The sequence below is a fragment of the Eschrichtius robustus genome, chromosome 3 (genome assembly GCF_028021215.1).
Source record: "Eschrichtius robustus isolate mEscRob2 chromosome 3, mEscRob2.pri, whole genome shotgun sequence".
Lineage (NCBI taxonomy): Eukaryota > Metazoa > Chordata > Mammalia > Artiodactyla > Eschrichtiidae > Eschrichtius > Eschrichtius robustus.
In genome coordinates this window covers 49,898,094-49,914,916 of record NC_090826.1, presented here as the reverse complement: position 1 = coordinate 49,914,916, position 16,823 = coordinate 49,898,094, and the positions used below count along the sequence as shown (strand labels likewise).

Below are 16,823 nucleotides of genomic sequence, written 5' to 3'. Positions count from 1 at the left end.
AGAAGGCATATTCTTGGATGAGGCAGGTGTCTTCATCCAAGGGAAATCTCCAGAGAGGAAGCCATCTGAATTGCTCTGGCAGACTCTAGAAGAAGGAAAGAAAAGCCCAAGGGAAGTGGGCTTGCTGGAATGATTTATTTTGTGGAGCCAGAAGACCAGACAGAGGATTATGTTCCATTGGAGGCCCAAAAGACAGATAGTATACAAAGACAGCAAGGAAGGCACTGATGAGAGGAGTACCAGCTAGGGATGATGGTAAGAGAAGCAATCACAGGGCTGGGCTTGATAATATCCAGGAGGATGATAGCATCCTGAAGTAATAGAAGTCAGGTGGTGGCTTTAACCACCAGAAGTCTGGGGGCTGTAATTACTATAACAGCTGGCAAGGTCAAGGGGGGAGCCTTAGGGGGCTTGATCCACAGAGGTTGTGAAGGTATTTAATAATACAAGGTGTCCCTAGGGGAAAAAAATAGATGGGCAGCCAACTGGGTTCTGCTTAACATCTATGACCAGAAAAACACAAGAATGGAGGAACAGGGCTTCCCTGGTGGTGCAGTGGTTAAGCATCCACCTGCCAATGCAGGGGACACAGGTTCAAGCCCTGGCCCGAGAAGATCCCACATGCCGTGGAGCAACTAAGCCTGTGCACCACAATTACTGAGCCTGCGCTCTAGAGCTCGCGTGCCACAACTACTGAGCCCGCATGCCACAACTACTGAAGCCCACGCAGCTAGAGCCTGTGCTCTGCAACAAGAGAAGCCACTGCAATGAGAAGCCCGCGCACCGCAATGAAGAGTAGCCCCCACTCACTGCAACCAGAGAAAGCCCACGCACAGCAACAAAGACCCAATGCAGCCAATAAAATAAAATAAAATAAAATAAAGAATGGAGGAACAGGTGTCTCAGAGTTGTTACCCCAATAAAAAGTCATGTTCTTTGCTTAATTCTCACATCTGAGTCAATTTTCAGACCCAGACCACAGAACCCATTGACCAAAGAGGTGGCTGGGTCCCTAGGAAGAAGAACCCTAAAACACTGAAACAAGTATTTACAGTAATGATTGCTCCATGGCCTATGACCATTTTCTCAGCTAACTATATACTGGGGAAAGAGGAATACCCAGACATTTCCCAGGGTCTGAAAGGATCTTGTTACTCAGAAATCCAGGTGTTATCAAGTCCTCTCTCTAAGACTGGGGACTTCTGGGGGTCAGGTAATAAGTGGAGTCCTGGGTAACATCCAGCTTACAATTGGTCCCTGGACCCATAGACCCACCCAGTGGTCATTCCCCCAGACTCTGAGTGCATAGCTGGGAGTATATATATTGGGAAGCTGAAGCAAGCCCCACATTAGGTCCTTGGCCTTGAGTTCTCATGTGGGGAAGACCAAGTGAAAGCCTCTGAAACTGTCCCCTCCCTATCAAGTCGAGATAGTAAATCAAAACCTGTATTTCATCCAAGGGGAAGCGGGGGATGATGGTGGAGTTAATGCCACATGAACAACCCAAAGGATGGTCGTCCCTGTCATATTTCCATTTAGTTTGCCTGTCTGGCCCCTTCAGAAACCAGGAGGATGGCTTACAAACTACTGCAGACCTAATCATGTAATAGCCCTGATCACAGCTGTTGTGTTAGCTCTGTGATCCATCATAGTACAGGATCTCGACCACTTGGTCAACCCACAGAATGTCACACCTGTTTCATTGATGACATCATGCTAATCAGGCAGGATGAGCAAGAGGTGGCTAGTATATTGGAAACCTTGGTAAGAAACATGCACTTCAGAGGGTGGGAGATAAGCCCATGAAGATTCAGGGAACTGCCCCTTCAGTTTTTAGGGAACCAGTGGTCAGAGATATGCCAACATAGTTCCTTTAAAGCAAAAGGCAAATTACAAAATATAGACAAGCAAGATAAAAGAAAAAATTACTTTAAAACACTCTAAAAGTGATACCTAAAAATAGTGTTTATATCCTTTAGGATGTTCTTCATTGTGCATAGAATATAAATATAACAAACTGACTTTGAAATTATGGGATCATGTCACTATCTGATATCTTATTTATTTACTTGTTTACTTGCTTGTTGTCTCTTTCTTCACTGTGATATAAGCTCCATGAAAGTAGGGTCTGTCTTGTTCTCTGTTTCCCTGGCACTTAGAAGGCACTTGGTGCCCAATAAATATTTTTTGGTGGAATGAATGAAGTGTACTATACACATCACTTTGTAGCCAGCTATTTTCAACTATCTTCCAGATGCTTCAGGTTATTCTTCATCTTCCTTAGAATGTGCCATGTGAAAACATAGTTTTCACAGTCCAAAGACTACTTCTATCAGTGCGACTTCTGAACCAAGAAACCTTAGCCTTTTGGCAGCCCTCAAATCTCCTTCCTTTTGGTCAGCATTGCCTTAGAATCTACAGCGGGCACAGCCTTGCCTGGATCACTCATTAGAGGGACCCAAGTCAGGTTCCAAGACCTGAGCAAGTGAAGATGTTCCCAGGCGAGCAGCTCTGCCTGCAGCCGCGTCCCTCCTCCGGCCACGCGGGGGCGCTAGAGCGCCACAGTTCACATGGGATCGGGGCCCTCTGGGAGGAAGACTCTGGGCGGGTGTATTGACTGCCCGGTGTGGGCGGAGCCAAAGGCGTCCATGTCCGAGCCGAGGGCAGGAAGTGAAGAGGTCTGGCTCCTTTGGCGGGGCGTACGCTTGCGCATAGGTCGGGTCAGAGGAGTCTTCGTTTTCGACACTGCTAGGGTCTGTCCTGGTGGGGGTCGCCTTTGCACGGCTGTTAAGAGTGGGCCGGGCCCAGGGGAGGGGGCAGAGTACGGGAGTTGGGGTGGGGGGAGCTTGGAGGGGCGCTGGGGTGAGGAGCGGGGACCCTTGGGGACCCGGCTGGGTTGGGGTGGCCAGGCCTGGGGTGGAGGAGGGACGACGGGGAGCCGGGCTGGAGTGAAGCGCGGGGGCAGCGTGTGGAGTCGGGGGAGAGGGAGAGTGGGAAAGGAGGACGTGGCAGTAAAGTCTCCTTTTCCCGCCTGATCCCGTCCTGGTGTGAACTGCGGGGACCCCAGGTGCTACCCTGGAAGCGCGGGAGTTGCAAATAGGCAGGTGGCTGCATTTTCCGGGAAGATAAGCTCCCTCTCTTCCCAGCCTTCTCATTAGCGGCCCTTTTTTAAAAGTTGTGGTTCTTTTTACCGCAGTATCGTGTGCGTCACAGTGACACCTTCACCCGTAGAAAACCGCTTCCAGCCGCTTTTGGCATCTTGAGACTCAAACCATCTCTTTTACCTGTTCCCTCTTAAAGCAGAGAAAATAAAAGTTTTCCTACCCAAACCCCGCAGTGAAAAATAGGAAATTCCCTGTCTCAACAGTTGTAGGGTATTTAAATAATTTCTTCATGAACCTGTCTACAGATTCACTTTTTGTGCTCCTTAAATAATGTCACTTGCCTGCGTAAAGTGGAACAACAATTGTGTTGTGCCATGCAGTCCTCAATGAGAAATTTTAGTCCAGGGAGATGAAAATACTTCATTGGGAATTCAGGGATTGAACAACTATAGTGACTCTGACCAATGCCATGTAACCCTCACTAAAAGGATTTGGGTCCATATCCATCATTCTCAGCTGTGGTGAAGGGGTGCAGTCTGGCATTTGGAAGCTTAAGAACCAACTCTGTTGCCTTCCAATTTATTATTATTTTTTTAAGCCTTCCATCATGTGTGTACTTTGCTTGAATGATTATTTTAAAGTACATGTTCTATTTTTGCCAATCTGACAGCTGTTTCCATAGAAACTAGGGAAGAAATAGTCACTTTCAGAAGAGTTGTTAAAACTGTCTTCCCGGCTTCAGCTGTGAGTGCCAGTGAGCGCTGTACTTGCTCATTCTGAGATGGTACTTAAAGAATTAAGGATCTGAAATGTTCGTAGAGGCTAACAATCCAAATTGTTTAATTTTCTCACATCATTAATTTAGTAATCCTGGAAGTCTGCCAGCTATGTTTGTTGACCTGCTACAGTTCTTTGAAGAGGATGTGTCAGCCCTGATTCTTTCTTCTGCTCTGTGTAGTCTAGTGATTGGATCTTTGAAAATGTATAAATAGTTTTCTTCTCCCATTCTTTACCCTTTCTTAAGGATAAAGCAGGGATTACAAAATATCAGGCACTATTTCTGTTTCAAGTGACACTTGTCTGATATAAATGATAACGTTTTTGCTTATATATGTACTACATATAGTGTTCGGGGCTTTTGCTAACTTCTGTGTCAGTAGAATAAATTTCACGTTAGTTGTGAGCTATGAGCAGGAGTTTGCTTGACGTGTGAACAGAGCTAAGCAGTGTAAATAGATGTGCACAGAGATGAGAGCTTTTCTGAGAGGTGTAAGTAAATCAGTGGGTCTGGAGCTTTGGAATGGGTGAAGGAGGGGTAGGGAAGGTGCCTGGAGAAACAGTGGGAGGTGGTATTATGAGGGGCTTGGTCTACAATATGCAGGAGTTTATTGAAGCCCATGGAAACCAATGGTAATTACAAATATAGTCGCCTTTATTGATTTGGGGCTTACAAAAGTAACACATCCTGTAAAAGTTTAAACAGCACGGAAATATATACGATGGAAATACTGAATCCCTTACAATCATCCTGCCACCCCAGATAACCACTGTGAATGGTTTGGTGTGTATTCCTTTAGATTTATTTATATTTGTATATACTAGTGTGTTTTAAGCATTCCTATGTAAAAAATTTGAGTAATTTTCAAATAATTTGATATATAGATAATACTATTTATGAAAATTGATGTTCTGAAGCATCTTTCCAGATAATATTGTATTAGCCTAGACAGAGTTAGATTTATGTATTTTTCCCTGCAACTTTTATTATGAAGATTTGAAACACTAAAAAAAACTGAAAAGAAATTTAATGAGCACATATATAACCACCACTTAGATACAAAGATTGTTAGCGTTTTTCTGTATTGCCTTTATGTTCTGTGTGTATGTCTGAATGGTTTTTTTTTAATTAATTAATTTATTTATTTATTTTTGGCTGTGTTGGGTATTCGTTTCTGTGTGAGGGCTTTCTCTAGTTGCGGCGAGCGGGGGCCACTCTTCATCGCGGTTCGCAGGCCTCTCACTATCGCGGCCTCTCCTGTTGCGGAGCACAGGCTCCAGATGCGCAGGCTCAGTAGTTGTGGCTCACGGGCCCAGTTGCTCTGCGGCATGTGGGATCTTCCCAGACCAGGGCTCGAACCTGTGTCCCCTGCATTGGCAGGCGGATTCTCAACCACTGCACCACCAGGGAAGCCCATGAATGTATTTTTATTATAAAATTTGAAAGTTTTATTCATCATGAAAAGAGAGTTCAGCAAGCATTTCAGGTATAAGATATTCACCTACATAACCACATCTTTATCACCTAAGTAAATAAGCAACTCTTATCTAAAATAACCTAAAAGCAAATTCATATTCAAATTACCCCAATAGTTCCAGTTGTCTTCTAAAACAAATTTTTTTTCTTTCAAATTAGGATCTAATCAGAGTTCACACATTGCATTTGGTTGTCTCTTTTTAGTACCTTTTAAAAAAAATAGCTTAATGTATAGTTGATATACAATAAATTGGACATATTTAAACTGTGCATGTTTTGACTTATGTGTATATCTATGAAACCAACAACACAATCACAATAGTGAACATTTTAGTTGCCCCCCCCCAAACTTTGTAATCCCTCCTCTTGCCCCTCTTTACCTTTCCATCCTCTGATTTCTCTATAAGTATAAATTAGTCTGCATTTTCTACAGTTTATATTATATAGCTGAAATCATAGAACATGATTTTTGGAGAGAGAGTAGTGTTCTTTCCTGTGTATTTTTCTTCCTGTGTATGGGTCTGGCTTCTCTCACTTGCTAGTGTTTTTGTGTATTGCTCTTGTATTCTGCCACCTTAAACTCATTCTAATAGTCTTTTTTGTAGATTTCTTTGGATCTCTTGGATAGACAGTCATGTTATCTAGGAATAAAGATCATTTTACTTGTTTATTATCTGGATGCCATTTAGTTAGTTAGTTATGTATCTATTTATTTAATTCTGTTGCACTGGCTAGCATCTCCAGTATAATGTTGAATAGAAGTGGTGGGAGCAGACATATTTGCCTTGCTCCTGATCTGAGGAGGAAAGTATAATCTTTCACCAATAAACATACTGTTGCTTATAGGTTCCTGTAGATGTCCTAGTTACTGAGAGTTTTTATCAGGGTTGGTTGTTGGATTTTATCCATTGCTTTTTCTGTGTCTTTTGAGATGATCATGTAGTGTTTCTTTCTTCAGTTAGGGTGAATTACATTGATTGATTTTTGAATTTTTATTCAACCTTGCATTCCTGAGACAAACCTCACTTGGTCATGAGGTATTGTCTTTTTAATATATTTTTGAATTAGATTTCCTGAAATATTATTAAGAATTTTTGTATCTATGTTCATGAGGGATATTATTCTGTAGTCTTCTTGTAATTTTTTTTCCTGTCTTTGGTATCAGGGTAGTGCTGGTCTTATGGAAGGAGTTGCAAATTATTCCTTTTTAATTTCCTGGAAGAGTTTATATAGAATTATTATTATTTCTTCTTTAAATGTTTGGTAGAAGCCTTTTGGTTCTGGAGCTTTCTTCATGGGAAGGTTTTTAACTATAAATTCAATTTAAAAGTTGGGTATAGGGCTCTTCAGGTTGTTTATTTCTTCTTGAGTGAGCTCTGGTACTTTGTGTTTTTCAAGGAATGTATCCATTTAATCCAAGGTGTCAAATTTAAGGTTTTCTCTTTCATTGGTTTTAAGAAATTTGATATACCTTAGAGTAGTTTCTTTTGTGTTTCCTTTGTGTGTGGTTTGTTAAACTTCTTGGATGTGTGGGTTTACAGTTTTCATCAAATTTGGAAAATTTTGGCCATTATTTTTTCAAGTTTTTTTTTTTTTTTTCTGTCTACTATCCCTCCCCACTTTTCAGGGACTCCATTTACACATATATCAGGTCACTTGAGTTATCCCACACCTCAGTGATGCTGTATGCATTTCTTAAAGTCTGTTTTCTCTCTGCATTTCATTTTGGATAGTTTTTTATTGATACGTCAATTTGTAAGGCTTTATTTATACAATGTCTAATTTGGTGTTAGTCTCATCCAGTATAATTTTTATCTAAGACATTACAGTTTTCGAATCTAGAAATTCAATGTCAATCTTTTGAAAAAATATATTCCATGTCTCTACATAACATGCCCAAACTTTCCTTTAACTTCTTAAACATAAGCAATATGTATAACTAGTTTAATATCCTTGAATTCCCAGCTTCATCTCTTTAATTTAGGAGGACCATTGGGCTGCGCTAGGTTTCGCCTCTTTGCATAGTGGCCTAGAAACTCTCTCCAGGCAGGAGGCTGGGGCAGTTGTAGGGCTCGCCTTATTTGTTTCCCATTTCTCAGGGATGACTGTTCTTCGTTGCCTGATGTTCAGTATGTTGAAACCATTGTTTTACTTATTGTGTCTGTTTTTTTTTTTTAATTGAAGTATAGTTGATTTACAATATTGTGTTAGTTTTAGGTGTACAGCAAAGGGATTCAGTTGTGTGTGTGTGTGTATATATATTTCAGATTATTTTCCATTATAGGTTAATACAAGATGTTGAATATAATTCCTTGCGCTATACAGAAAGTCCTTGTTGCTTATCTGTTTTATGTATGGCAGTTTGTAACTGTTAATCCCATACTCCTAATTTATCCCTCCCCCCTCCCTTTCCCCAACAACCACAAGTTTGTTTCCTATGTCTGTGAATTTGTTTCTGTTTTGTATATAGACTCATTTGTATTATTTTTTTGGATTCTAAATATACATGATATATAATATTTGACTTATTTCACTAAGTATAATATTCTCTAGGTCCATCCATCTTGCTGCAAACGGCAGTATTTCATTCTTTTTTATGGCTGAGTAATATTCCATCGTGTTGATGGGCACTTGGGTTGTTTCCATGGCTTGGCTGTTGCAAATAGTGCTGCTATGAACATTGGGGTGCATGTAGCTTTTTGAATTAGGGTTTTCGTCTTTTATGAATATGTACCAAGGAGTGGGATTGCTAGATCATATGGTAGCTCTGTTAGTTTAAGGAACCTCCATACTGTTCTCCATAGTGGCTGTATCAATTTACATTCCCACCAACAGTGTAGGAGGGTTCCCTTTTCTCCACACCCTCTCCAGCATTTATTATTTGTAGACTTTTTGGCGATGGCCATTCTGACCAGTGTGAGGTGATACTTCATTGTGGTTTTGATTTGCATTTCTGTAATAATTAGCGATGTCGAGCATCTTTTCATGTGCCTGTTGGCCATCTATGTGTCTTCTTTGGAAAAATGTCTGTTTAGGTCTTCATATTCTGTCTGTTTTTTTTGGTTATTTTCAGTGACAGGATAAGTCCCTTTTACTCTGTATTGACCTGAATCAGAAGTGCCAGTATTATATTTGAACGGAACAAATTTGTATTTTATTTCTATTTATTTATTTTTGCATTTTTTTTTTTAGGTTTTTAAAAAAATATTTATTTATTTTATTTATTTTATTTATTTATTTGGCCGCATCAGGTCTTAGTTGCGGCACACAGGGTCTTTGTTGAGGTGTGCAGGATCTTTTGTTGTGGTGTGCGGGCTTCTCTCTAGTTGTGACGTGCGGGTTTTCTCTCTCAGGTTGTAGTGCTCGGGCACCAGGGCACGTGGGCTCTGTAATTGTGGCACAGTGGGCTCTAGTTGAGACACACGGGCTCAGTAGTTGTGTCTTGCGGGCTTAGTTACCCCGCGGCATGTGGGATCTTAGTTCCTGGCGCAGGGATCGAACCTGCTTCCCCTGCATTGTAAGGCGGATTCTTTACCACTCGACCACCAGGGAAGTCCCACAAATCTGTATTTTTAAAAATGCATTTTATGTTAGACTTTACTATTCCATTAAATACCCTTTCCCCCCATTACTGCCAATTGCTGAAACTTAGTGCTGTTTTTATTTAATCCATTCCTTATTCCCCAAATAATATAGCTGTTAAAATAAAAATAGACTCCCCCAACTAAAATTAAAAAATGAAAAGAATAAAAAAATCCAGATTTTGAAAGTACATGTTGTTGAGTTAAAAGTTAGTAAAGCCTCTTTGGTTTTTATTGTTAAGAGGAGTTGGTGCAGGGGGCAGTGAGTAGAAACCCAAGGTAATTTAGTCGGAGATGTGTTAAAGGAAGAACACCTTTTTCATAAGTGTTATATTCCCAGTTTGGTAATAAGTATTTTGCTTAGATATTTATAGTTTATATTTTGTGTTCCAGATAATCAAGCAAAACAAAGATGAGCTTCATCTGTGGACTGCAGTTTGCTGCTAGACACTGTGTTTTCTTCCGATTGAATTTACTGACCAGCTGGAGAAAATGTAACACACAAGCTGTAACCTCACTGGACTGTCATCAAGTGAAAATTAACAATATAGTAAATAAGTCTCTGGGCCTGGGAGTAAATCAGGGTGATAGATGGACATTTCTGCCTGAAAACTTTCATTTCTGTAGGACTTTTAATAGCAAAAGAACAGGCTGCCTCTTGAGCACCAGAAGTAAGGAAATTTGGATGATTACCCAAAAATGTACTGCATGGAATAACTCTTTTTCAAGACAGCTACTGATGAAAGACGTTCCAGTAGTTCCTGCTCTTTCAGTGGTGCATCCTCTAAACTGTTTACCCACAAGAGACATCAGGAGTTTCCATACTTCTCCGCGGTTTCATGCTGCTCCGGTTCCTCTCTTGTTGATGATTCTTAAACCAGTGCAGAAGCTACTGGCTATCATTGTGGGCAGGTGAAATGCTCTTTAAAATATAAACTCTTAAAAAGTATCTGTAAAACTCACTTTTAAAGAAAACTTGATAGATTTCCCTCCCATAATTAGCTCAGAATTCAGTTTCTAAACCGTTGGTTCTACTCAGTTTTTTTATGTATGCCTTAATAATCTTAAAATCATTTATTGCATATTATAGTACAGAAATGTGACCTTTAAAAGTTATTCTTGTATATTTTATATAGACACTATTTAAAAGGTCTTATATTTATGATTACAAGAATCAGAAATGTTTGTTATAACTCACGTATAAGAACTGTACTTACAAGCATTCCTTTTTAGTTCACGGAATTTGAGGCAATGGATCATGAAACTGAAGAACTTTGCTTACTTAAGAAAGGGCTCATTCCTAGCCACGTTAACTCTTAATTAGTATTTATTATTTGTTTATTTATTTTTCTATTCTGTTTCCGACAAATCTTTATTTTCTCTTTGTGATCCTTTATAATACTTAATGTTTTTACAGCTAAGTGATACTTCATATTTAATTTAAAACTCCCCCTCATAATTCTGTTTTCTCTTATTTGCTCCATGAAGATTGAAGAAAGGTAAAGTTAAGCATTGTCTCCTTATAAACTTTTCTTATGTTTGATAACTATGAAGTGCCTTCTAGCCTTCTTACTTCCATGCTAACCAACCCAGTTTTCTTTTTATCAAAAATCGAGGACCTGTACTCTGTAATTTATTGTGTTCTTTATGACTAGGCTTTGGCACTCAGAAAATATACAGCTAATTTAGCTCTCAATTTAAGTAACGACTATCAAAGAAAGCCAGAGCTAGACAGTAGTTAAAGAAGTAAAAACAGATTTTATTCAGAACTTCTGCAGTAGGAGAAAAGAGACCTCAGTATAGAACCAGAGTCAGCTCTGAATACACCATGGGCTATGTGGGCAGGGCGGGGGGTTGGTAGATGGAAAACTACAGAGAGGAAACATCAGGAGCAAGGGGGGATTCCACCCAAACTGACCTACTAGAGTTATTGCTGAAGGCAAGTGAGGGTGATCAGATATCACCTGGGGGATGATGAATGATAAGGACAGATTGGGTATTGTGATCAGATATGGAGGATGAGGGATTCTGACTTAATTGACCTAGCAGGATTCTTGCTAAAATTGGACAGTGCAGAGATGAACACAGCAGTCCAAAAGACAAGGCCTATTTGAAAAAGAGTTCAGGGGAGTCTGAGTAGAGTTTGGGGGAGGAGAGAATCTTTGTCACAACTCAGCCCAGGTTCTTGGGCCAATAACACTTTTTCATCCTTTTAAATTATTTATTTATTTTTAACCTTTTGTTGATACTACTATAGTAAATCGCCTAAAATTTTATTTTAGGATATGTTTTCATACATTTTAAATAATAATGTCATAAACTTTTAAGTTGGAAATAAGTATACTTCATAGTTTGATCTGAATCTTTTTAGGTTGAAACACTTTAAAGGCATTTTAGGTGTGTCACTTAACAAGATTAAGATAACTCAAAGAAGTTATTTTATAAAATAAATTTTGTCAAGAGAATGATGTATATATTTTAAATTCTTGTTGTAATTTCACAGATGAACTCATAGGGAAAAAGTTCTGTTCCAGTGCTGAAAACATTACTGGTTGTCAAAATGTCCATAAACCCTAAAAAGCAGCAGAGTATATTGTTGCCTGGTAGAATTGGACCTCCCCAGATGTTATCTATAAAATCTCTCATTTCCGTATTTACAGTGCTTATGCTCTTTTTATTACCTCTCCTTTGTCATGTTCTTGAGGGGTTAGTGGGGTTTCTGCTACTGAGCAATACTTGTTTCTATAATCAGTGCTGAGATAGTTTCCCTTGTACCTTACTGAAGTACTGGCAGATTGTGTCAGATGTCTGACGAGCAGTGGGGGCAGTGGTGGTTAAAGGTATAGATTTGTTGTACCGTAACGCCTTCAGATGTTTATTTGGGCAGCTCATCCCTATTATATTGCCTTCCTTGCCTCATTTTCCTCTTATTAACTCTACAACCTTGTATAAATTGTTTAACTTCTCTAAGTCTCCATTTTCTCTTCTGTAACAGGATTTTTATGAAGATTAAATGAGATGATATACGTATAGCATTAGAAGAGTACCTTGAACGTGCTAAACAGTCAATAAATGTTAATGGTAGTTATAGTAAAACAGCTTCTCATTTAGCGTTTACCTTTAAAATAACTGAAGAAAATTCAAATGAGCATTAGAATTTTTAACTATAGCTCCATATAATTGATTACTTTTTCATCATTTAGCTAAGAATTTTTAAAAACTGAAAAAGCCATCTATACAGAAAAATATAAAAATTTGAGTATTTGATGACAGAATTTTAGCATAAGCATTAAGTTTTGGTGATATGTACTGATTCTATTATCAGAACTTTGAATTTTTCTTTTTGCTCTAGGGGCATAAGGAAATGGTGGCAGGCACTTCCTCCTAACAAAAAGGAACTATTTAAAGAAAGTGTAAGGAAGAATAAATGGAAGTTATTCCTTGGTTTGAGTAGTTTTGGATTGCTTTTTGTAGTATTTTATTTTACACACCTGGAAGTGAGTCCAGTCACAGGAAGGAGCAAGCTTCTATTACTGGGGAAAGAACATTTCAGACTTTTATCAGAACTGGAATATGAAGCAGTAAGTAGAAAGAATTGTTTTTAACTACATTGCTTGATATAATACTCAAAGGAGGAAAGTTTCTTAAACATGAAAGATGCACTAGTTTTTAATTTTAATCTCTGATAGCAAATTAGCATTTTTTCCAAAAGGTCTCAGACCTTTCCTGCTTAGTATTCCTACTGCCTACATTGCCTTTCCTCTGGATCACCCAGCTAACTCCTGCACATCCCATGTCACCTTAAATGTCACTTTCTCAGGAAAGCCTTCCTTGATTATCCTGACTGAGTTAGGCAGGGTGGCTACGTTAGGCTCTAGGGGGTATCCTTCGTACAGACTGCATTATGAATTAGTCATTTGTAGCTATGCTCTGTGCTTGGCTATATTGGGGCTAGGTCTCCTACTTTTCTCTTTGCATACTGTCCTTTTCTTTTAAAACACTTATCATGAGGGTAACACCATAATTATTTGCATAATTATTTATTTGTTGATCTGTCTCCCTTTCGAGACTAGCTCCAGGGGGTCAGAGACCCTGTCTATTCTGTTTATCATTTCATCTTAAGTACTGGCACAGTGTACAAAGTAGTGCTTAGTATATATTTTTTGAATAAATAGGTCTGTAATTTGAATTTTTGTACCTTGAAAATAAAGTAGAATAAGATATTCCCCCCCACCCCCCACACATCAATTTTGGCTATTTATTATATTTTTTGAATGCAAAATAAAGTTGGAATTCAGAAGTCATACCTCCTTGGAAAGTATAGTCGCTCAAGTAGTTAAACATTTTATACCACTAGTGAGTTCCTTGAGGACGGATCATCTTTCTATCTCTCATGCTTGGCACATAAACAGTATAGACAAACCTCATCTTAGTGTTCTTCGCTTTATTACACTTTGCAGATGTTGCATTTTTAAAAATTGGAGGTTTGTGGCAACCCTGTGTCAAGCAAGTCTATCGGTGCCATTTTTCCAACAGCATTTGCTTACTGCATATCTCTATGTCACTTTTCGGTTATTCTTGCAATATTTCAAGCCTTTTCATTACTATTATATTTGTTAGGCAACAAAGATTATGACTTGCTCAAGGCTTAGATGATGGTTAGCATTTTTTAGCTATAAAGTGTTCTTTAAGGTATGTACATTGTTGTTTTTAGACATAATGCTGTTGCACACAGTATGCACTGGGAAACCAAAAATTCATGTGACTTGCTTTATTAAGATATTCACTTTGTGGTGAATATCTCAATAAAGATATCGAGAACTGGAATTGAACCCGCAGTGTCTCTGAGGTGTGCCTGTATGTGCTCAATTAATATTTGTTGAATTTATAACCTCACTTGACAGCTTTGTCATGGTTAGATTTTTATATATTTTTATTTCAATTGAGCTTCTGAGTTTGTTAATGGAAAGTTACCATAAAAAAGGAAATAATGGTTTTTCACTAAAAAGATTGTTCTTAATAAAGATAAGACCAATCTCTTCTATACAGTTTATACAGAGATTTGAGATGTTTCTTAGAATAGTCTAGTTAGAAGCAAGTTTGAGGAAAGTGTTCTGTTAAGATTGAGAAAGGCCTAGTGTTAAATTAGTGTTATCTTCTACCATTTATATCACTAAGAAGCTTTAAAAAATTATATACATGTACATATATCTTTTTTCTTATTTTTTAGCCTACTAATGTAATACCTGCCTGTTATGAAAATTCAAACACATGCTCTTATAGGATTATTATAAAGTACTATAATTACATACAATTTTTTTTGTTGTATCCACTTCAGTGGTTTTCTTTGTTTCAGACGGTTTACATTGGTGACTTGTGCTTTTAAAAAATGCTATATAAAGACTTTTTTTTTTTTTATAAATTTATTTATTTATTTACTTTTGGCTGTGTTGTGTCTTCGTTGCTGCACGCGGGCTTTCTCTAGTTGCGGTGAGCGGGAGCTGCTCTTCATTGCGGTGTGTGGGCTTCTCATTGCAGTGATTTCTCTTGTTGCGGAACATGGGCTCTAGGCGCGTGGGCTTCAGTAGTTGTGGCACACGGGCTTAGTGGCTCCGTGGCATGTGGGATCTTCCCGGACCAGGGCTCGAACTCGTGTCCCTTGCGTTGGCAGGCGGATTCTTAACCACTGTGCCACCAGGGAAGTCCCGCTATATAAAGACTTTTAAATTCATGTTCTATAAAATCATCTGTTTTTAATGCATCTCAAGGAGGAAGGTTATGGACTTCTTGATTCATATATGAAAGAAATTATACGTTTTATGGAAATTTAATATTTTCAGAACATCCTCACTTTTCGAAGTACACTTGAAAGAGTCTCATGAATATAGCTTCAGAAAGTGTCTTCATATGGTGGTTAGTCTTAATTAGCATAATATAGAGAAAATGATATGCCCATTAGTTCTAAAATTTTAGTAATTTCAATCTGGCTAAAACACTTTAAAGTTAATGAAGTGTCCTTTTTTTGGTGGAAGTTTAACTTTCTTATTAAGTATAGGGTGTTTTTCTATTCAGTATGTTATGAAAGTAATTTTCTTTTGTATTTTACTTTCTTATATGAAATCTTACTGTTCTCTAGGCAATGTTTTGTTTTCTAAAATATTTAGGAAATTAGAAATAATATTTAAGCATTTTATTTGTTTATAGGCTAATAGAAGAGTGAAATTTTTATTTCAACCAATTTATATGAAAAATCTTAGTTATTAGAATTTATTCTCTTTGTGAGAAACCAGATTGCCTTTGCATAAATAATTCAAATTTGAAATTTTTTGAGTATTTAATATGTGCATATTTTTACATAATTAAAAATTAAAGTGTTCAACAATAAGTGCCATATAACACTACTTAAAGCAATATAAACATTTTGTAGAACTAACACTCTCTTAGAGACTACTTTTCTTTTTAATCTTTCAGTGGATGGAAGAATTTAAAAATGATATGCTAACTGAGAAAGACGCCCGATACGTGGCTGTTAAAGAAGTGGTTCATCATTTAATTGAATGCAATAAAGATATTCCAGGGATCTCTGAGATCAATTGGATAATTCACGTGGTTGATTCCCCAGATATAAATGCCTTTGTGCTTCCAGTAAGTAAATGTTACCCAGCCTAATTTTTAATTGTTAAATTTAGCGTCCTTGTTTTTTATGTTGTTCTAATTCCTTACATTATTTTCATTATGGTGCAGAATGGACAAGTGTTTATCTTCACTGGGCTTTTAAATAGTGTGACTGATATTCATCAGCTATCCTTCCTTCTGGGCCATGAAATAGCACACGCAGTACTTGAGCATGCCGTAAGTACCTAAAATGAATGTTCAGTTGTTGAAACACTCCTTTGAAATTAGCAAGTTAAATCTTTTAGAGAACTGAATCTTTTCAGTTATTTTTTATGATGGAATTTTAGTTTTTAGTAATTGACTTATTCTGTTACCTGAGAAAGTATGATTGGGTAATTTTGAGAATTTTTATTGTCTTTAGTGTTTGATACTGAATAATTAGTGTTTCTATTAAATACTATTTTTATCACCTGTCTTTTTTGCTAAGAAGTGATTATTCTCAACCTGTAATTATTTCAAATTAGATTTTAAACTTCCTATAATTATTAACATACTTATAATCTAGTCAGAAAATCAACTGTAGGAAAGTGATATTACTATTCAAGTGGTAAATGTTTTCTTACTTTTTTATTCATTCTCAGAGGATAGCTTAGAGCATCTTTGAAAATGTCTAGAATGATATGCCATGTATAATTAATGCAGAGTAATAATAATGATACCTTGCCATTTTACACTTTACTGAGTTTTTTAATACCTTCTCATTCATAATTTTAATACTATCCTCATGAGGTAGGTATTTAATATCCCTATATTACAGGGGTCCTCAACCCCCGGGTCGTCGACTGGTACTGGGCCGCACAGCAGGAGGTGGGCGGCAGGCGGGTGAGCAAAGCTTCATCTGCCGCTCCCCATGGCTCGCAGTACCACCTGAACCATCCCCCAACCCTGTCCGTGGAAAAATTGTTTTTCATGAAACCCGTCCCTGGTGCCAAAAAGGTTGGGGACTGCTGCTATATTATATACGAGGTCTCTAATGTTTAAAAAGACTCTAAATAACATGACTAACGTGACAAACGGGCAGAATTGGAACTTTAATCAAGGTTTTCTGTTTGCAAGTCTGGCACTGCTTCCTTTTCGTACAGTTACCCGGCTGTTGGCAGCACTTTTCTCATAGATCATGGAATTCAGGTCGATTTATACCCTTGTGAATATACATCTGTTTGACTTGGTATGAATCTAGAAAAATAATCTATTTGTTTACTCATATTT

The 16,823-nt window shown here is 37.9% G+C and overlaps 1 protein-coding gene across 2 annotated transcripts in view; it reads left to right on the top strand.

Moving 5' to 3' along the window:
* Positions 1-2,641: 2,641 nt before the first annotated feature.
* Positions 2,642-16,823, top strand: part of OMA1 (OMA1 zinc metallopeptidase) — an 80,333-nt gene continuing 66,151 nt past the window's right edge. Inside the window, exons 1-5 of one of the 2 annotated variants that reach the window (XM_068537989.1) lie at positions 2,642-2,715; positions 9,333-9,851; positions 12,292-12,520; positions 15,411-15,584; positions 15,684-15,791. In XM_068537989.1, the coding sequence (XP_068394090.1) occupies positions 9,352-9,851; positions 12,292-12,520; positions 15,411-15,584; positions 15,684-15,791 (1,011 nt within the window). In that variant the 5' untranslated portion in view covers positions 2,642-2,715; positions 9,333-9,351. Of the gene's footprint in view, positions 2,754-9,332; positions 9,852-12,291; positions 12,521-15,410; positions 15,585-15,683; positions 15,792-16,823 lie in introns of both variants that reach the window. The other variant, XM_068537988.1, reaches the window with a different exon arrangement.